Source organism: Rhipicephalus microplus, chromosome 10, assembly GCF_043290135.1.
Source record: "Rhipicephalus microplus isolate Deutch F79 chromosome 10, USDA_Rmic, whole genome shotgun sequence".
Taxonomy (NCBI): Eukaryota; Metazoa; Arthropoda; class Arachnida; order Ixodida; family Ixodidae; genus Rhipicephalus; species Rhipicephalus microplus.
This window is the reverse complement of record NC_134709.1, coordinates 28,805,595-28,819,051: the sequence shown is the minus strand read 5'-3', so window position 1 is coordinate 28,819,051 and position 13,457 is coordinate 28,805,595. Positions and strand designations below refer to the sequence as shown.

The 13,457-nt window shown below is 47.2% G+C and overlaps 2 protein-coding genes across 2 annotated transcripts in view; one reads left to right on the top strand and one right to left on the bottom strand.

The window, feature by feature from the left end:
- The window catches only part of LOC119180726 (defense protein l(2)34Fc), a 95,938-nt gene that overhangs the window by 12,587 nt on the left and 69,894 nt on the right, over positions 1-13,457 (top strand). The window lies entirely within an intron of this gene.
- The window catches only part of LOC142774902 (neprilysin-2-like), a 47,601-nt gene continuing 42,540 nt past the window's right edge, over positions 8,397-13,457 (bottom strand). The window contains exons 21-25 of the mRNA XM_075876046.1: positions 12,182-12,297; positions 10,702-10,779; positions 9,365-9,472; positions 9,207-9,301; positions 8,397-8,538 (exon numbers count right to left, since the gene is read on the bottom strand). Coding sequence (XP_075732161.1) covers positions 8,397-8,538; positions 9,207-9,301; positions 9,365-9,472; positions 10,702-10,779; positions 12,182-12,297 — 539 coding nt within the window. The remainder of the gene's footprint in view (positions 8,539-9,206; positions 9,302-9,364; positions 9,473-10,701; positions 10,780-12,181; positions 12,298-13,457) is intronic.

Here is a 13,457-nt window from a genome sequence, read left to right as displayed (position 1 = left end):
GTACTCCCAGGTACAGATGAACGCGAATAAGCGTCTCAGTTGTTACTTAGCTGTGTCTTAAGAGCGTGCCGTTTGCGCAAACGGAGACTGTACAATGATTAAAGTGGCCTTTGTGCGCTTTGTAATTACGACAGAATCGTTCCGGTGAAAGCCGAAGACCAGCCAAGACGTACGATCCTCCCCTCCACTAGAAAAAGGCGCGCGTGTGAGCGTCGACCCCCTGCTCTTCGCGCGGCAAAGTGCGCGTGGGAGACAAGAGCTTGCGCCGCCGCGTCATGACGATGTGGCGACGCGTGCTCATTGCGCCATCTTCGTGGTAATGCTGAAAACACAAAAGTTCTCCCCGATATGGCCGTCAGCAGCGGTAAGTGGCAGATCTAGACAGCTTGCCGTTTGAACGTTGAAGGAGGTCCTCTGTGGCTCTGTGGTTAACGCCTGGAAGTCACGATTCAGAGGTGCCATGTACTATTTTGCGTCCCGGAGTCTTTTTCTGAATTGTTTCTTTTTCTTGTAACTACATATATATCAATATACGGTGTCAATATACGGTGAGTGACGGCGACGCCGAGGTCGATGTCGGCGCCGGCGGCAAAATTCAGCCGAGGGTGTCCATATCATTGCTATATAATATAATCGGTATATAAATTCTGGCGTTTTTTTATTGCTATTGCAATAAAGAAACATAAGGTCTGCGCGGAAGGCACAGTCACAGCGAAAGCTTGAAAAGCGGCCTCTCAGAGGCTTTTCTAAACACTCTTTGGGTAACTGCTACAAGCACACTTGTGGGATGCCCACTACGCCTGTAATTATCATATATTTCTGGGTAGGCGGCCGGCATTCACTATGCTATCCTTCGTCATACTTCTCAGAAGCGGGGTATCCGCTGAACACTTTCAAGGAATTTCGTGCAAACGTTTCACGCAGTGGCTGAAGACAATGAGGAATAATGCCTGAAGCGGGTGTGCACCACAGTTAATAGGTGATGAAAAACAAGCTTTTGTAATGGGTTGGAGCGTCGGAGGACTCACTCGTTACGCTATTCGCATTGTGTGACGCCTGGTTGTTCCTTTGATGTTCTAAAACGCTCTGCTGCTCATATTAACGCGATTCATTTCCTGACGTCAAGCCTGCCTAAGGCAAGTTCGCGAACAGGTCCCAAGCAGCGTGGCTCAGTGTTAGAATAGTGCGCTGGCACGATGCGAACCGGGGTTCGGGCCCCACTGTGTCCTTGGTGTTTTTTTTATTTAGTGAGTTTTTTTCCTATTTCGTGTAGTAGTGGTTACGGCCACCCGTGTTGTGATCTCATAACAGCTCTCGCTGTAAAAGGTGGTATAGCATTGTGGCTAAAGAGGCAGAAAGCTAGAAGCGGTGGCATCGGACGGCTGGTTGGATTACGCCGACGACGCGCTGTTTGGAATCTACTCAGCTAGAGAGAAAAAGAAAGAAAAAATAAAAAATCTGACGTCACAGTTGCTGTAGTTTATCGAAAAGTGTTTCGAAAGGGTACTCGGCCTGTTTTGTTGCTTTGTAGTGCAATGCTTTATATATAACCGGGCTAAACAGGCTTTCCAAGTTCTATATGTGCAATTCGGCGCCGGCAGCATCTGTGGTGCGAAACGCGCGCAGAAAGACCTTGCGCGCATACTTCGGATCACTCCCCCCCCCCCCTCTCCCGGGTTACATGTCGTGTAACGGCTTTGTAGTAATTGCCGTGCCCTGCCGCAGTTGTCTAGTGGCTATGGTACTCGGCTGCTGACCCGTAGGTGGCGGGATCGAATCCCGGCTGCGGCGGCTGCATTTCCGATGGAGGTGGAAATGTTGTAGAACCGTGTGCTGAGATTTGGGTGCATGTTAAAGAACCCCAGGTAGTCTAAATTTCCGGAGCCCTCCACTACGGCGTTTCTCATAATCATATGGTGGTTTTGGGACATTAAACCCCACAAATTAATCAATCAAATCAATTATAGTAATTGCCGGCATGGCGTTGTGTTTTGCGCGCGACTCGGCTGCTTGCGTCCCTCCTGGTGTTTCCGATGCTTCGCTGTTTAGAGGCTCTGAAGTATTAGCCGCTGGAAGTGTGTGTGGTCGTTATATGTGGAGTTGCGTAACTCAAAGCACGGGCCGCAATTTCGATTCCGGCCGTGGCAGTCACGTCCGATTGTTATGCGAAAGCGTGAAACATAAAGCCTTTATTGGAAAGTTGTTGGAGCGTTGGCAAAAGTACTACTACTTACAATAATAATAATAATAATAATAATAATAATAATAATAATAATAATAATAATAATAATAATAATAATAATAATAATAATAATAATAATAATAATAATAATAATAATAATAAAGTTAATGCGCAGAAATAAAAACTAATAGTAAAAGTTAAGAGCAAATAATAATAACAATAATTGCATTAACTGCTAACACTTTACGGCCGAAAATCACGATAGAATTAGGATGCCATTGCCGAGGGCTCCGGAAATCTCGACCGCCTGCAGTTCTTTAGTGCACACCTGAATTTTCACCTTCATAGAAAATGCAACCACGGGAGCCGTGACTGAAAGCGTGACCGACGGGCCGTCCGTCGGGCATCGCAAGTCCTGGGCTACCGCGGTAGACAAAACCCATAGTTCGCTTCGTCAAGCGTGCGTCTTGTGCACCGTAAATTACGACAAACCATCATGTAATGATTCAGCGAAAAGAAATGTAGGCCTCCACGCAAGAGGCAGCGCAGTCAAAGCGAAAGCAGGAGGATCGCCTGCTAGAGAGAGCTCGTTGTAAACTTGTGTGGGGTGACTCCTATACTATTGCAGCTGCAACTTACTCACTGCGTTACAAAACGTAATTTTGGAAGGTAAGGAAATGCGCACTATGCCATTACCTGCAAATCAGCGGAGAGATGAGGTACCCGCTCCGCTACAGATCTTTAAAGGAACGCTAAAGTCAAATGAGAATTTCTCAGAGTGGAAGTACTGTGTGTGACAGCATCTAAAGCGACAATATTTTCAACAGCTGTACCGTACTTACGGAGAAAAATATTGTAAATGAACGAGAACACACGCGCTACGAGTAGGACATTAGCTAAATGGTCTCGATGACGTCAGAGTTACGGCCTACATTTAATCACTAACTATGCGCACTAAATCAAGAACCTTCCGTGCATCAAGAGCTAATAAAATGCTGCATCCTCGTTTATGTTTGATTGATGGAAAGAAGCACCGCCACATGTTACTATGCGGAATGATGTGAGTGGTTCAAAAGTTCAATTTTTGCCTGGTTAAATTTGATAGGTCGTGCCATCTAGCGGGGCGCAGTTTAACCAAACGCGCCTGCCATCTCGAGAGTCATTTCAGGAAGCCGTTCAATGGCCGTTGTTGCTGCATTGGCTCCCGTTGCTTTAGTTCTGCTGCTACTAGTGTCGGCGACCGCGCAGTAAAACCTGGCAACGTCGTGCTCGGCAACAGACTTGAAAGCTTGTACATCGAGGTGGGTAACTTGAAGTGGGCTAACATTATGTGGACCATTGGAACGTGATTTTTTTTTTTCAATATAAGCACTTCCTTGACTCAAAAGTAGCACGACGAGGTTTTTGTACCGCTATTTCAGCAATGCACATCGACTTAATATTTGCCTTTAGTGTCCCTTTAAGAAGTGGAGAAACGAGGCCGAATGAGCTATTTGTTCAATGTGCTTGTGGTGGAGGGGATGACGACGAATAGTTAAGGCTGAACTATTTGTAATGACCCCGCCGTGGTGGCCTATAGTGACTGAAGTTCTCGGCTGCTGACCCGCAGGTCGCGGGGTCGAATCCCGGCTGTGGCGGCTGTATTTTCGATGGAGGTGAAAATGTGGGCTCGTTTGCTCAGATTTGGGTGTGCACTTTAAAGAACCCCAGGTGGTCGAAATTTCCAGAGCCCTCCACTACGGCGTCTCTCGTAATCTTATGGTGGTTTCGGGACTTTAAGCCCCACATATCAATCAATCAACTCTATGTAATGGGTTAAAACCTTTAATCCACCCACTCGTTTGCAAATCCGATTGTGTGACACCTGGTTGTTATTTTTTTTTTCGCGCAATAGTATAGTAAATCTGTCAATGCGATTCTCTACCGGACACTATTCTTGTATCGGGTCTTTTTTACGAAAAAACTTCCAATCACCGGTGTGGCTCCATGGTAGAGTACTCATCTGCCACGGAAAGCGCCTGGGTTGAAATCCCGTTCGATCCTGGTAATTTTTTCTTTTCTCATTGTGTGCTATAGCGGTTACGGACGCCGGCGGTGCGTGGACAACTGCGCCAGCAAAATTGGCTGTTGTGATGTCACGACAACTTCCGCTGCAAATCGCAGTGGGACGTGGGCAAGGCACGGAGGAACATATCCCGATGATGTCAGAACAAGCGCTGTTTTGCGTGTTTTTTTTCGTGTTTCTTTAGTTTCTTCTTTTGTATCAATGGCTACGAGCTTTGATACAAAGCACAAAATAACTCACGCGATTCGAATTTCCTTGTTAGCTTTCTCACTGGCAGCCGATGCGACAATCTGCATAACTCGTGATCTTGATCGAATCCGTGTTCTAATTCTGCAGACGGGAACCGGAAATGTGTTCTGACGCTCGAATATTTAAGCGACTGTGATGAAAAGGCTTTTGGTTTTGTATTTGATTTTGATTCTATCGTGCTGTTGCTTTACATAAACGACTAACTTGCCTTGGTACCGCCTAACTGTATTCGTTTTTTCTCTCCATATTTATTAGTTGAGAAGCGTTCTACCTGCGCACCTCATCCATAATCCTGTGTGCTACGCTATAAATACGCTCCATGGCGCGGAGTGTGTTTTGTAACAGCCCAATATCAGCGAGAAAAAAATGCGCATTCATTTAGCGTTTGCGGCATATATGTTCGCCGGCTTTTTCTCCCGTGAACAGTCGACGTCATGCTGTCTAAATACGGAACAAAGACGCGTAATGAGTGCTTATATTATATTGTCTCTCCTCTGCGCGACGTCAGCCTTTTTTTGAGTCAGTAAAGGCTTATATATCAGCGGAAGTGCGTGTCATTTGTGAAAACACTGCCTGGGATGGCGGTATTTAAGCTAGCTGCGTGGCTCCAGCGCTATGTAGCGTGTGCTGTAGTAAACGTTTTCGACTGTTAGTTAAGTGTTAGCTATAGTGCGTTCGCTAGTGTTTGTTGTATGTTCGTTATCGAAAGCGGGCTTGGCAGGGCGAACGGCCGCTTTCGGCGGGTGCTTCTTCAGGGCCATTTTGGCTTCAGCTGCGACGTGTGTGACCGCCTTTGATTCGAGAACAACCACTGTGATTAACGGAATGCGAAACGCATTTAACCGCTCATTACACCTCCATTGGTGCGATCACGTGGGGCACAAAGTGTGATATGTGAAATGCATGAGCGTGTAGAGGGGTGGGTGGAGGTGCAAAGAGAAATTGCCGCCTCCCCCGCCTTTGGAATTTCGTATAATAAAAAAAAAACACGTGCTGTGGTACACTCAAGCCAAACGCGTGTCTCGCTATCCACTAAGAAGCATGAACATGTAGCCAATAGTTGTGGAAGGCTTCAGTGCTACTTCAGGTTGAATCCACTACTTAGCACCGTGCACGATGGGTCGGCTGGCGCGGTGATGAGGAATCATCGGAGCTAGCATGAACGTGTATAGGGGTGGGGGGGGGGGACGTGCAAAGAGACACAGCCGCCTCCCCCGCCTTTGGAATTTCGTATAATACATTTCTGCACTGTAAATATGTTATACTGTTTCATTAGCACACACACACACACACACACACACACACACACACACACACACACACACACACACACACACACACACACACACACCCCACACACACACACACACACACACACACACACACATCTTACGCATTCGCGTGGAACATCCTTCAGGATTGCTAGCACTCGTTATACTGACCATGGCCTCTGAGATGGCGGGTCGTGCGCCGGCGATCTCGGAGGCTTTGTAGTGGCTAATCTTGCTGGTCATGTCACGGCAATGAGAGAAAGGCTTCCTATGTTGGATACCCCCCCCCCCCCACCCCTGCAAATGCACCCGCCCTGCATAAAGTTCTGCGATGCCCTTGGGAGAAAGTACTTCATGGCAAGCAGCTGTAGTTTCTGATCGCTCCGCATGGTGCCGTCCTAATCATACCGCTTGCATTTCGGAATGTTTTCGGAAAAGTAAGCTTCTTTGAGGAAAAAGTGAAATTAGCGTGTAAATTAACGTATGTCACGTTATAACTTAGTAACAAAATTATTGTTAACACACTTTTTAAAAGCTACGCTAGACGATGCAAAATTATTCTGGTCAGGTTAACAGTGTTGTCAAACAGTGCTAAACTGATCAGAACAACTGTCCCAGACACAATGTCGCATTCACTTGACTTGACATGTGCTGGCACGACTTAGGCGGAAAGCTGAAGCTTGAGGCGCGCACTCGTCGCTGCGGTGGCTGCGGCCTATACACCTTTTCACAGGAAGGAATAAAAACACCGCCATGATGGGCTGTGCGCGGGAGTACAAAGGCTAAGGGCGCAGCGTTGTCAGTGCATTTTCGAGGGGACGCGCCAATTTGCTCAGCCCAAGGAGGGATATGGCGGCGCCCAGGGAGGCGTTTATGAAAAGGTGAGACTTTTCATGAGTGCTTGCTCGACTGTTGGCGGCGCTTGTACGCTTGATAAACATGTATTGCTCGCGAACGTACGCAGGCAAATGACAATCTTATTCCAAAGTGCCGCAACATTACGATCCCCTCGCTATTCTCCCCGCCCATCTCCCCACTGGCGTGTGCGTTTTGCGTCAATGTCTTTCTCCGAACAGCTGGCTATGGTACTCCTGGCGAATGAATATCTGTGGGTCTCGGTCTGACCTCTAATAAAGTCGTTTCTCTCCGTCTCCGCCCACAATTTTATTGGCTACCGAAAATTGTCGTCGCGGTCCAAACGTCACTTCCTTTGCCGTGCACAAGTTCGCGCAACAAAGAGCTTCATCTTTAACGGCGCGCTTTTTGCATTCTGCAAACTCACCACGTAGAAATATGCAGACATTCTGTCACAATGTGTGTTGAATATAGCCCCCGGATATTTTTTTCCCTTTGGCAGGCGACATTCCACCACGTTTTGTGATCGCCTTGTTCGTTATGTTTTTGTCTTCAAGACAGGCTGGTCTCGCCAGGCAGCGCTTTAAATAATCAGCCGATGTACTTTCTCATACTATACGCGTTGCGCCCCCACGCGACGAAAAATCAATTCATAACGAGTCGGCTTTCCCGTTTGTTTTACCGAGGCCGCCACCGTGCAATAGGTTCTTTTCTCGCAATTCTTTATACACGCCCGCAATGGTAAATGTGAAAATCCACGGCCTTGAAACGTGGGATAAGCGAAAGCGACATGGGAAGGGAGGGATGGTGCCCCCTCCTAATCACTCTGAGGAGGGGCATCAAGTCCGCCCATGCATGTACTCATTCGGGCCACTCTTTGATGTGCACCGTTAATGCCGAGCACGTTTTTTATGGTAATTGAAGCAGATGACCTGTGTGGTATGACAAGAACTGTTTGCTATGCTTACTTTCTCAAACCGTAAAGGCGGGTAGCCCAGGCAGTCCGTTCTTTTAGACTCGAAAATACCCCCCCCCCCTTCCCTAGCCTGCGCACTTATGTAAAGGGAGGGGGAAAGGAAGGGGGGCAGATTCACTTTCTCTTTTTCTTTTCCAAACTGAACATGAAAGCGCCCTGACACTGTCTTATAATCTTCCCTCGCGTACAATCACGCTCTGACTGCTTCGCTTGCCAACGGCTTTCACAGCGTATAATACTGGCTGAATATTTTCTTACTTTAAAGAAAGGAAAGACACAAGATACACATATTGAATATCCGATCTTGAAACAAACCTGCCTACTTTTCGGTACGCTTCACAAGCATAAACGTTTTGTCAAATGTAGTATCATTGCTGTTTCAATGGTCACACCGAGGTCTGTGACAGGGTATTCTTGTAGCGTAGTCGCAATGGAAACGTGGTGCAAGGCTCAGAAAATGCTGAGTGCAGGGCGACGAGCAACCATCCACTACATCAAAACATGATTCACTCTCCTTTGTACTTCAATGTCGCACGCATGTATTAAAACGCTTACAAGAAGAGTAATCGCGGCAGATGTTTCAACGAAACAGCTGCTGTGCGGTCTGCGCCCGGTATATATTCTTCAACGGCGGTGAGGGCCAGAAATCCCAATTCGGCATCGAATAAACTCTCATTGAAACGAAACAAACGTTGTATTTGGCACGTTAACAATATGTGACCGTAAGTATGCGATCACAAGTATGCGGCCGGCCAGTCTTCTGGCGTAGTCGCAATGGGACACGGCAGCTCACGGGGCTCAGAAGATGCTGAATATGCTGAGCGACGACTGCAGGGTGTCGTTCTCGGGGTAGTCTGAGGCGAGCACCTTGCAGGCGGCGCGGGAGAGGCACCGAAACGTCTCGTGCAGGAGCTCCATGCTGTCGAATATCTTGGTCAGTCTGCGCCGACAACAAGACATGGGGTAATAGGTATACAGTCGACCACGCAAGCTTCTTCGTGACACTTCCGCGCTACGTCAGCGGTTGTCGACAGCAGCGCAGCGCCTGAGAAGCATCCCTCCCTTGACCTATGCGTTGTCTCTTTTCTGACTGGGTACAGATAGTGTTAAGCTAATCAGATAAGCAACGAGCTTCGGGGCATCTGCGTCCACGTGCTTCGGCATCAGAACATGAGCGTAACTGTTATCAGTCGCAATATTGATCACAAAGTGACACCTAGCCAAGAAAACACCATTTGAGGCACGACGTGATAGCTCTGATCCTGCTATGCAAGTGGAAATGTCATGGTCATACTGCAGATAAACGCGCTTTGCGTAAAAAACTGCGAACTGACAACGCGCTATACGCGACAGTCGAAAGTTGATGAAAGGCCAGTGAATAACAAGACCCGTTTCCGGCATACGGTTGACGGTACATGGTGCACCGCTTGGTGGCGCGTACGAGCAGTCTGGCTCGCGCTCGCAGATCAGCAAGCTTTTTTTGGTTGACTATACAAGTTTTCCGCACAAACCAAGCAAGCAACACGGGCGGTTTGGGTGACAATAGGATCGCAAGTGCCACGAAACGGAACGTGCGTGTTCCGCACAAAGCAAACGAGCAACACGTGCCTTTTTCGGTTGGGGTAAAAATCTGATTGCGAGTACCGCGCCAGCGTCGCCTTTCCGTCTTCCGTCTTGGGATTTGGCCAAATCTCGCAGAACTCCTGTGTGTGAGGGACGAACGGCACGCGTTAGTCAACGACTGATTGATTGGTTGATCTGTTTACCTCGCCCACTGCGTAGAACAACAGCTGCTCGGATGAAAGGAGCTTGAAGTCCTGCAGGCGGTAGTCGCTGCGAGGGTACGCCTTGCGTCGCACTGTCTCGCGGAAGTACTGCGCACACGCCATTCACACAAAGGCGTCACGTGCGAGGATAAGATAGAGAGAGGATAAGATAAAACGAGAGAGGATAAGATAGAGAGAAAACCTCGACAAGTCTATTACCCTCTTAATTCCTTTAACCCGCCTATTCATTTATTTATTATAGTTTGTGTAAAGTAGCCATCTTTCAGTTTGAGAGGAGATGAATCTGAAAGGCTCGTCTCATTGTTACAGAAAACCTAAATATAAGCCAATATAGTAATAGATAACTACCTATATAGGTACATGTAAGCTGTAAAATGTAGGTAACGAGTTGACTTCCGGCTTGTACGTGGGTGTGATATCAAGGCGTTAGGTGCAACAGCTTACCACGAATGAGACAAAAATGAACTTATGCACTTGTCCCTTCTTGTGCGCATCGCTTTAAATTTCCAAGTTGAACAGCATCAAAGTTCAGCGAAGCATGTACGCCTGAAGCGATGAGAAATTGTTGAACAGGGAATGTTACTAGAGTTGTCATCTTAACATGTCGATCTAATTGTCTTCGTCACTCGTTGCGACGCTGCCTCGATTTAGTCAAGTATCTATGCTTGACTAAGGCTATAGGTCACTTCTCGATAGCCTCTGCAAGTGCGAACTACGCGTCACACGGACGAAAAACGCAGGACAAGCGCTAAACTGAACTGTGATTTGAAGGGGTGGCCACACCAAATATAAAAGCGCAGCTGCCAGAAAGGAAAGGCAGAAAATCTCAACATGAAAAGAACAATACGACAAAAGAGACATTGGGCATCGTCCTTTTGTGGGCCACGGAGTTAATATACAGAATCTGTATATTATTTCTATGGTATGCGTGAGCAGGGATCTAAGATTTAAAAATTCAATACGCATCACACCTATAGCATTAGCAAAAAAAAGGTGCAAAGGTGCGCTCTGCGTGTTACGGGACATGCACGTTGGCTTCCTTAGACGCTCTCTGCTGCGCGATACTTTATCTGTATTTGTACAATCCCCAATTACATCTATACCACTATTGTGTACAATAAATGATCGACTAATTAATTAATCATTAGTTAATTGATCGATCGATTGATCATGCGCCAAGCACTGTGAATGTAGGCGTACGACAACGGGGAATGGCTGGAGTACGCCCGGCGTGAACTGCGGCGGCGCATATGCGCCTTTGCGTGCGTATAAATTGTCATCGCTGAAGAGCGAGCTCCCTCTTGCGGCGCTCTCACCTTTATCGTCGCCGCCATGCCTATGAAGTCGGCAAAGTTCTCCAGCGCAGCGATGTCGGGTCTGCCGTAAACGGGGTTCTGTAGGGAAAAGACGGGACACGCACGATAGCTGGATCATTCGTCACGTCTTCGATCCGCTAATCGTTTTTTTTTTTCACTTTCGGTAGAGTGTAATAGCGAATATTTGTTATAACGGAAGAAGGAAACAAAATGTCGTGCATATTCTCGTGGGTCCATATTCACTCCTAAAAATTACGCGTTCCGATTGTGAGCTTTCCTTGCCGTGCACGACCGTGAAATTCTGCTTAGATGTTCACAAGGAGGCGCCAATGCGGTCTCCGGGACTTCATTCTGTGTACTGAATTGCAATAGCTTGAACTTATGGAAATACCAAAACTTCTTTTAAAAAGCGTCAATACGCCCGAATGAGTTTCTTTTTACCAAGAACACGAGGTTGTTTGGAACCCATGTAAAAGCTTCGATTTGCTGGCGAAATTACTGGTTCTGCCATGCACTCAAAAGCACAGTTAATAGCCAGACAAACGTATAGGTACTTATAAGGGGCGTTTATAAAGTTCGTATTATCAGTGTGATGGATTAATAAAAGGCGTATACCACTAACATCGAAATGTGGGCGCCTCTGTATAGCTTTAACGTAATACAAAAAGTTATGTTCTGTAATAATACTATTCAACACCGCTTAAGGCATCCAAACTCAACCGGCAACACCCAACCGGCAATGTCCGTCCCACACAGCAGCCAAGTGACGCTGACGCATCGATACGTTACGAAATTTCGTCACACTTCCGTTTGTACTCCCGCGACGTACGCCGCACCACGTGACTTTTTCCTTCTGCCTCGCATGAGTATCAGCACACGTGCTGCGCACCTAATACTTCGCGATTTAAAGTATGAGACTGAAGAGTCCTACTGGAATGGCCTACTCATGCATCGCTGACCGAAGTGCATGTCTTTGGATGGAGATAATGCTAAAAAAATGAACCAACGTCCTCTTAAAGGGGTCGTGAAACGCTCGCTCTAAAGCGACAATACGAAGCCACAGGCGTCCACATGCACTCACTGAGTGACGTCATTATAAGTAATGCTTTGCCTATCGAGGAACGCGGAACTCTTCGGTACTTGCGAGTGCGTGCAACTGGAACACTCATCAGCGTCTTTGTCATTCGCATTCGGCGCTAACTTGAACTCAGACGTTATATTAAGCAGCGTCCATGTGAGACGCGGATCGCGTATGGCAGACGCCGATGAGCACATCTTGCTCGATATGCCATAGAGTTGCGCGTTCCTCGATAGCCAAAGCGTCTATGCAGGTCTACTCGGGCTGTTGATACAGTTAGCGCATGTGGCTGCTGATGGTGCCGCATTGTCTTTGTAAAGCGGCCGTTTCACGACCCTTTTCAATATCGCTTTTCATATCAATAATAGTAAACTTTATGAACGCCTCTCGTAGATACGTCACCTCGTTCTTCCTGAGCTGGTACTGCCTCTTGATGCAGCGTTCCAGGTCGTTTGTCTTCAGCAGGGCGTAGCCGCTCACCCAGTTCTCGAAGAAGGCCTTCTCGTTTATCACCGAGCCTGCGTTCAGTCGCTGCGGTTATGCACTGTACGTTCATCTTCTCGTCGTCCGAGTTGGACCAAATGTATGATCAGAGGGACAAAGAAGGCAAAGTCTCTATACCGATACGAATAGGATAGTTTAAATGGCGGAGGAGGTTTACCCGTATTTGTACAGTTCCCGAGACAACCAGGGCGATAATGAAAGAAGTGGGGATTGCCCAAAGAAAGTAGGCATGCCATCACTAACAACAGGTCATGGACAAGGTGATTATTTTTCGCTCACAACCAACGACGCCGGAATTGATGCAAAACGAGCTCTTCAACGCTGTCGCGTTAACAATCTCGTCACGTTTGCTCATTTTTGCACGTTATGCCTGGAACGTAGGCGAGCGGTCTCACGCGGTGGCCGGTCGCAACACAAGGCGGGAGACATGGCCTCGGAGATTACGTGCTAGCAGGAGGCTCCCGATTGAAAATAGAGCGACGTTCCAGTCATAGTTTTTCTAGGAAGCGTTGACTCAACGCCCTCATATCTGTGCTACTCGTACCGAGTCAGCCTGGAGTAAGCATGTCTGGCCAATGGCCAGGGGAACAACTCCAGCATTTCGTTAGAGCCCTTCTATTTCGCTCTCAAACTTTCCCGATCAGCTATCTGGGATTTTACGGAAATCAGCGAAACGTTCATTACTGCAGGGACGGTGATCTAAAAAAAAAGAACTAAAAGCTTTCGTTTTCCTGCGTTGCGCCGTATATAAGAGAGAGCCTTCATATGCGCACTGCTTTCGTAATAAATTCTGGTAGCGCCGTCTGTGCCCGACAGCCTGAACTGCGGTCACTTTCGTTGTCAAACAAAGCGGCTAGGTGCCGCTACAATTTAGATAATGGCAAAGGGCGTCAAAAATAGCGAACTTTTAGAACCGAACCGAGCATTAATTGGGTAGGGGTGGTACCAAATGCAGCATTAATCCGAGTCTGCTTTGCTATTCCATAGTTTTCGAACAGTAAGGTGCCGATTTTCAAAGTAGTCCTAAAATGCAACGTAACCATTTTCGAGAGGTCCCGAGAATTTAAGGACATTGTGCTTCAAACATATATTGACAGACTTTAATGAAAGACGATTTCGACTAATTTCAACCAATGAAAATAATGCCACTGTTTCTTACAGTGAAGCAAGCTAG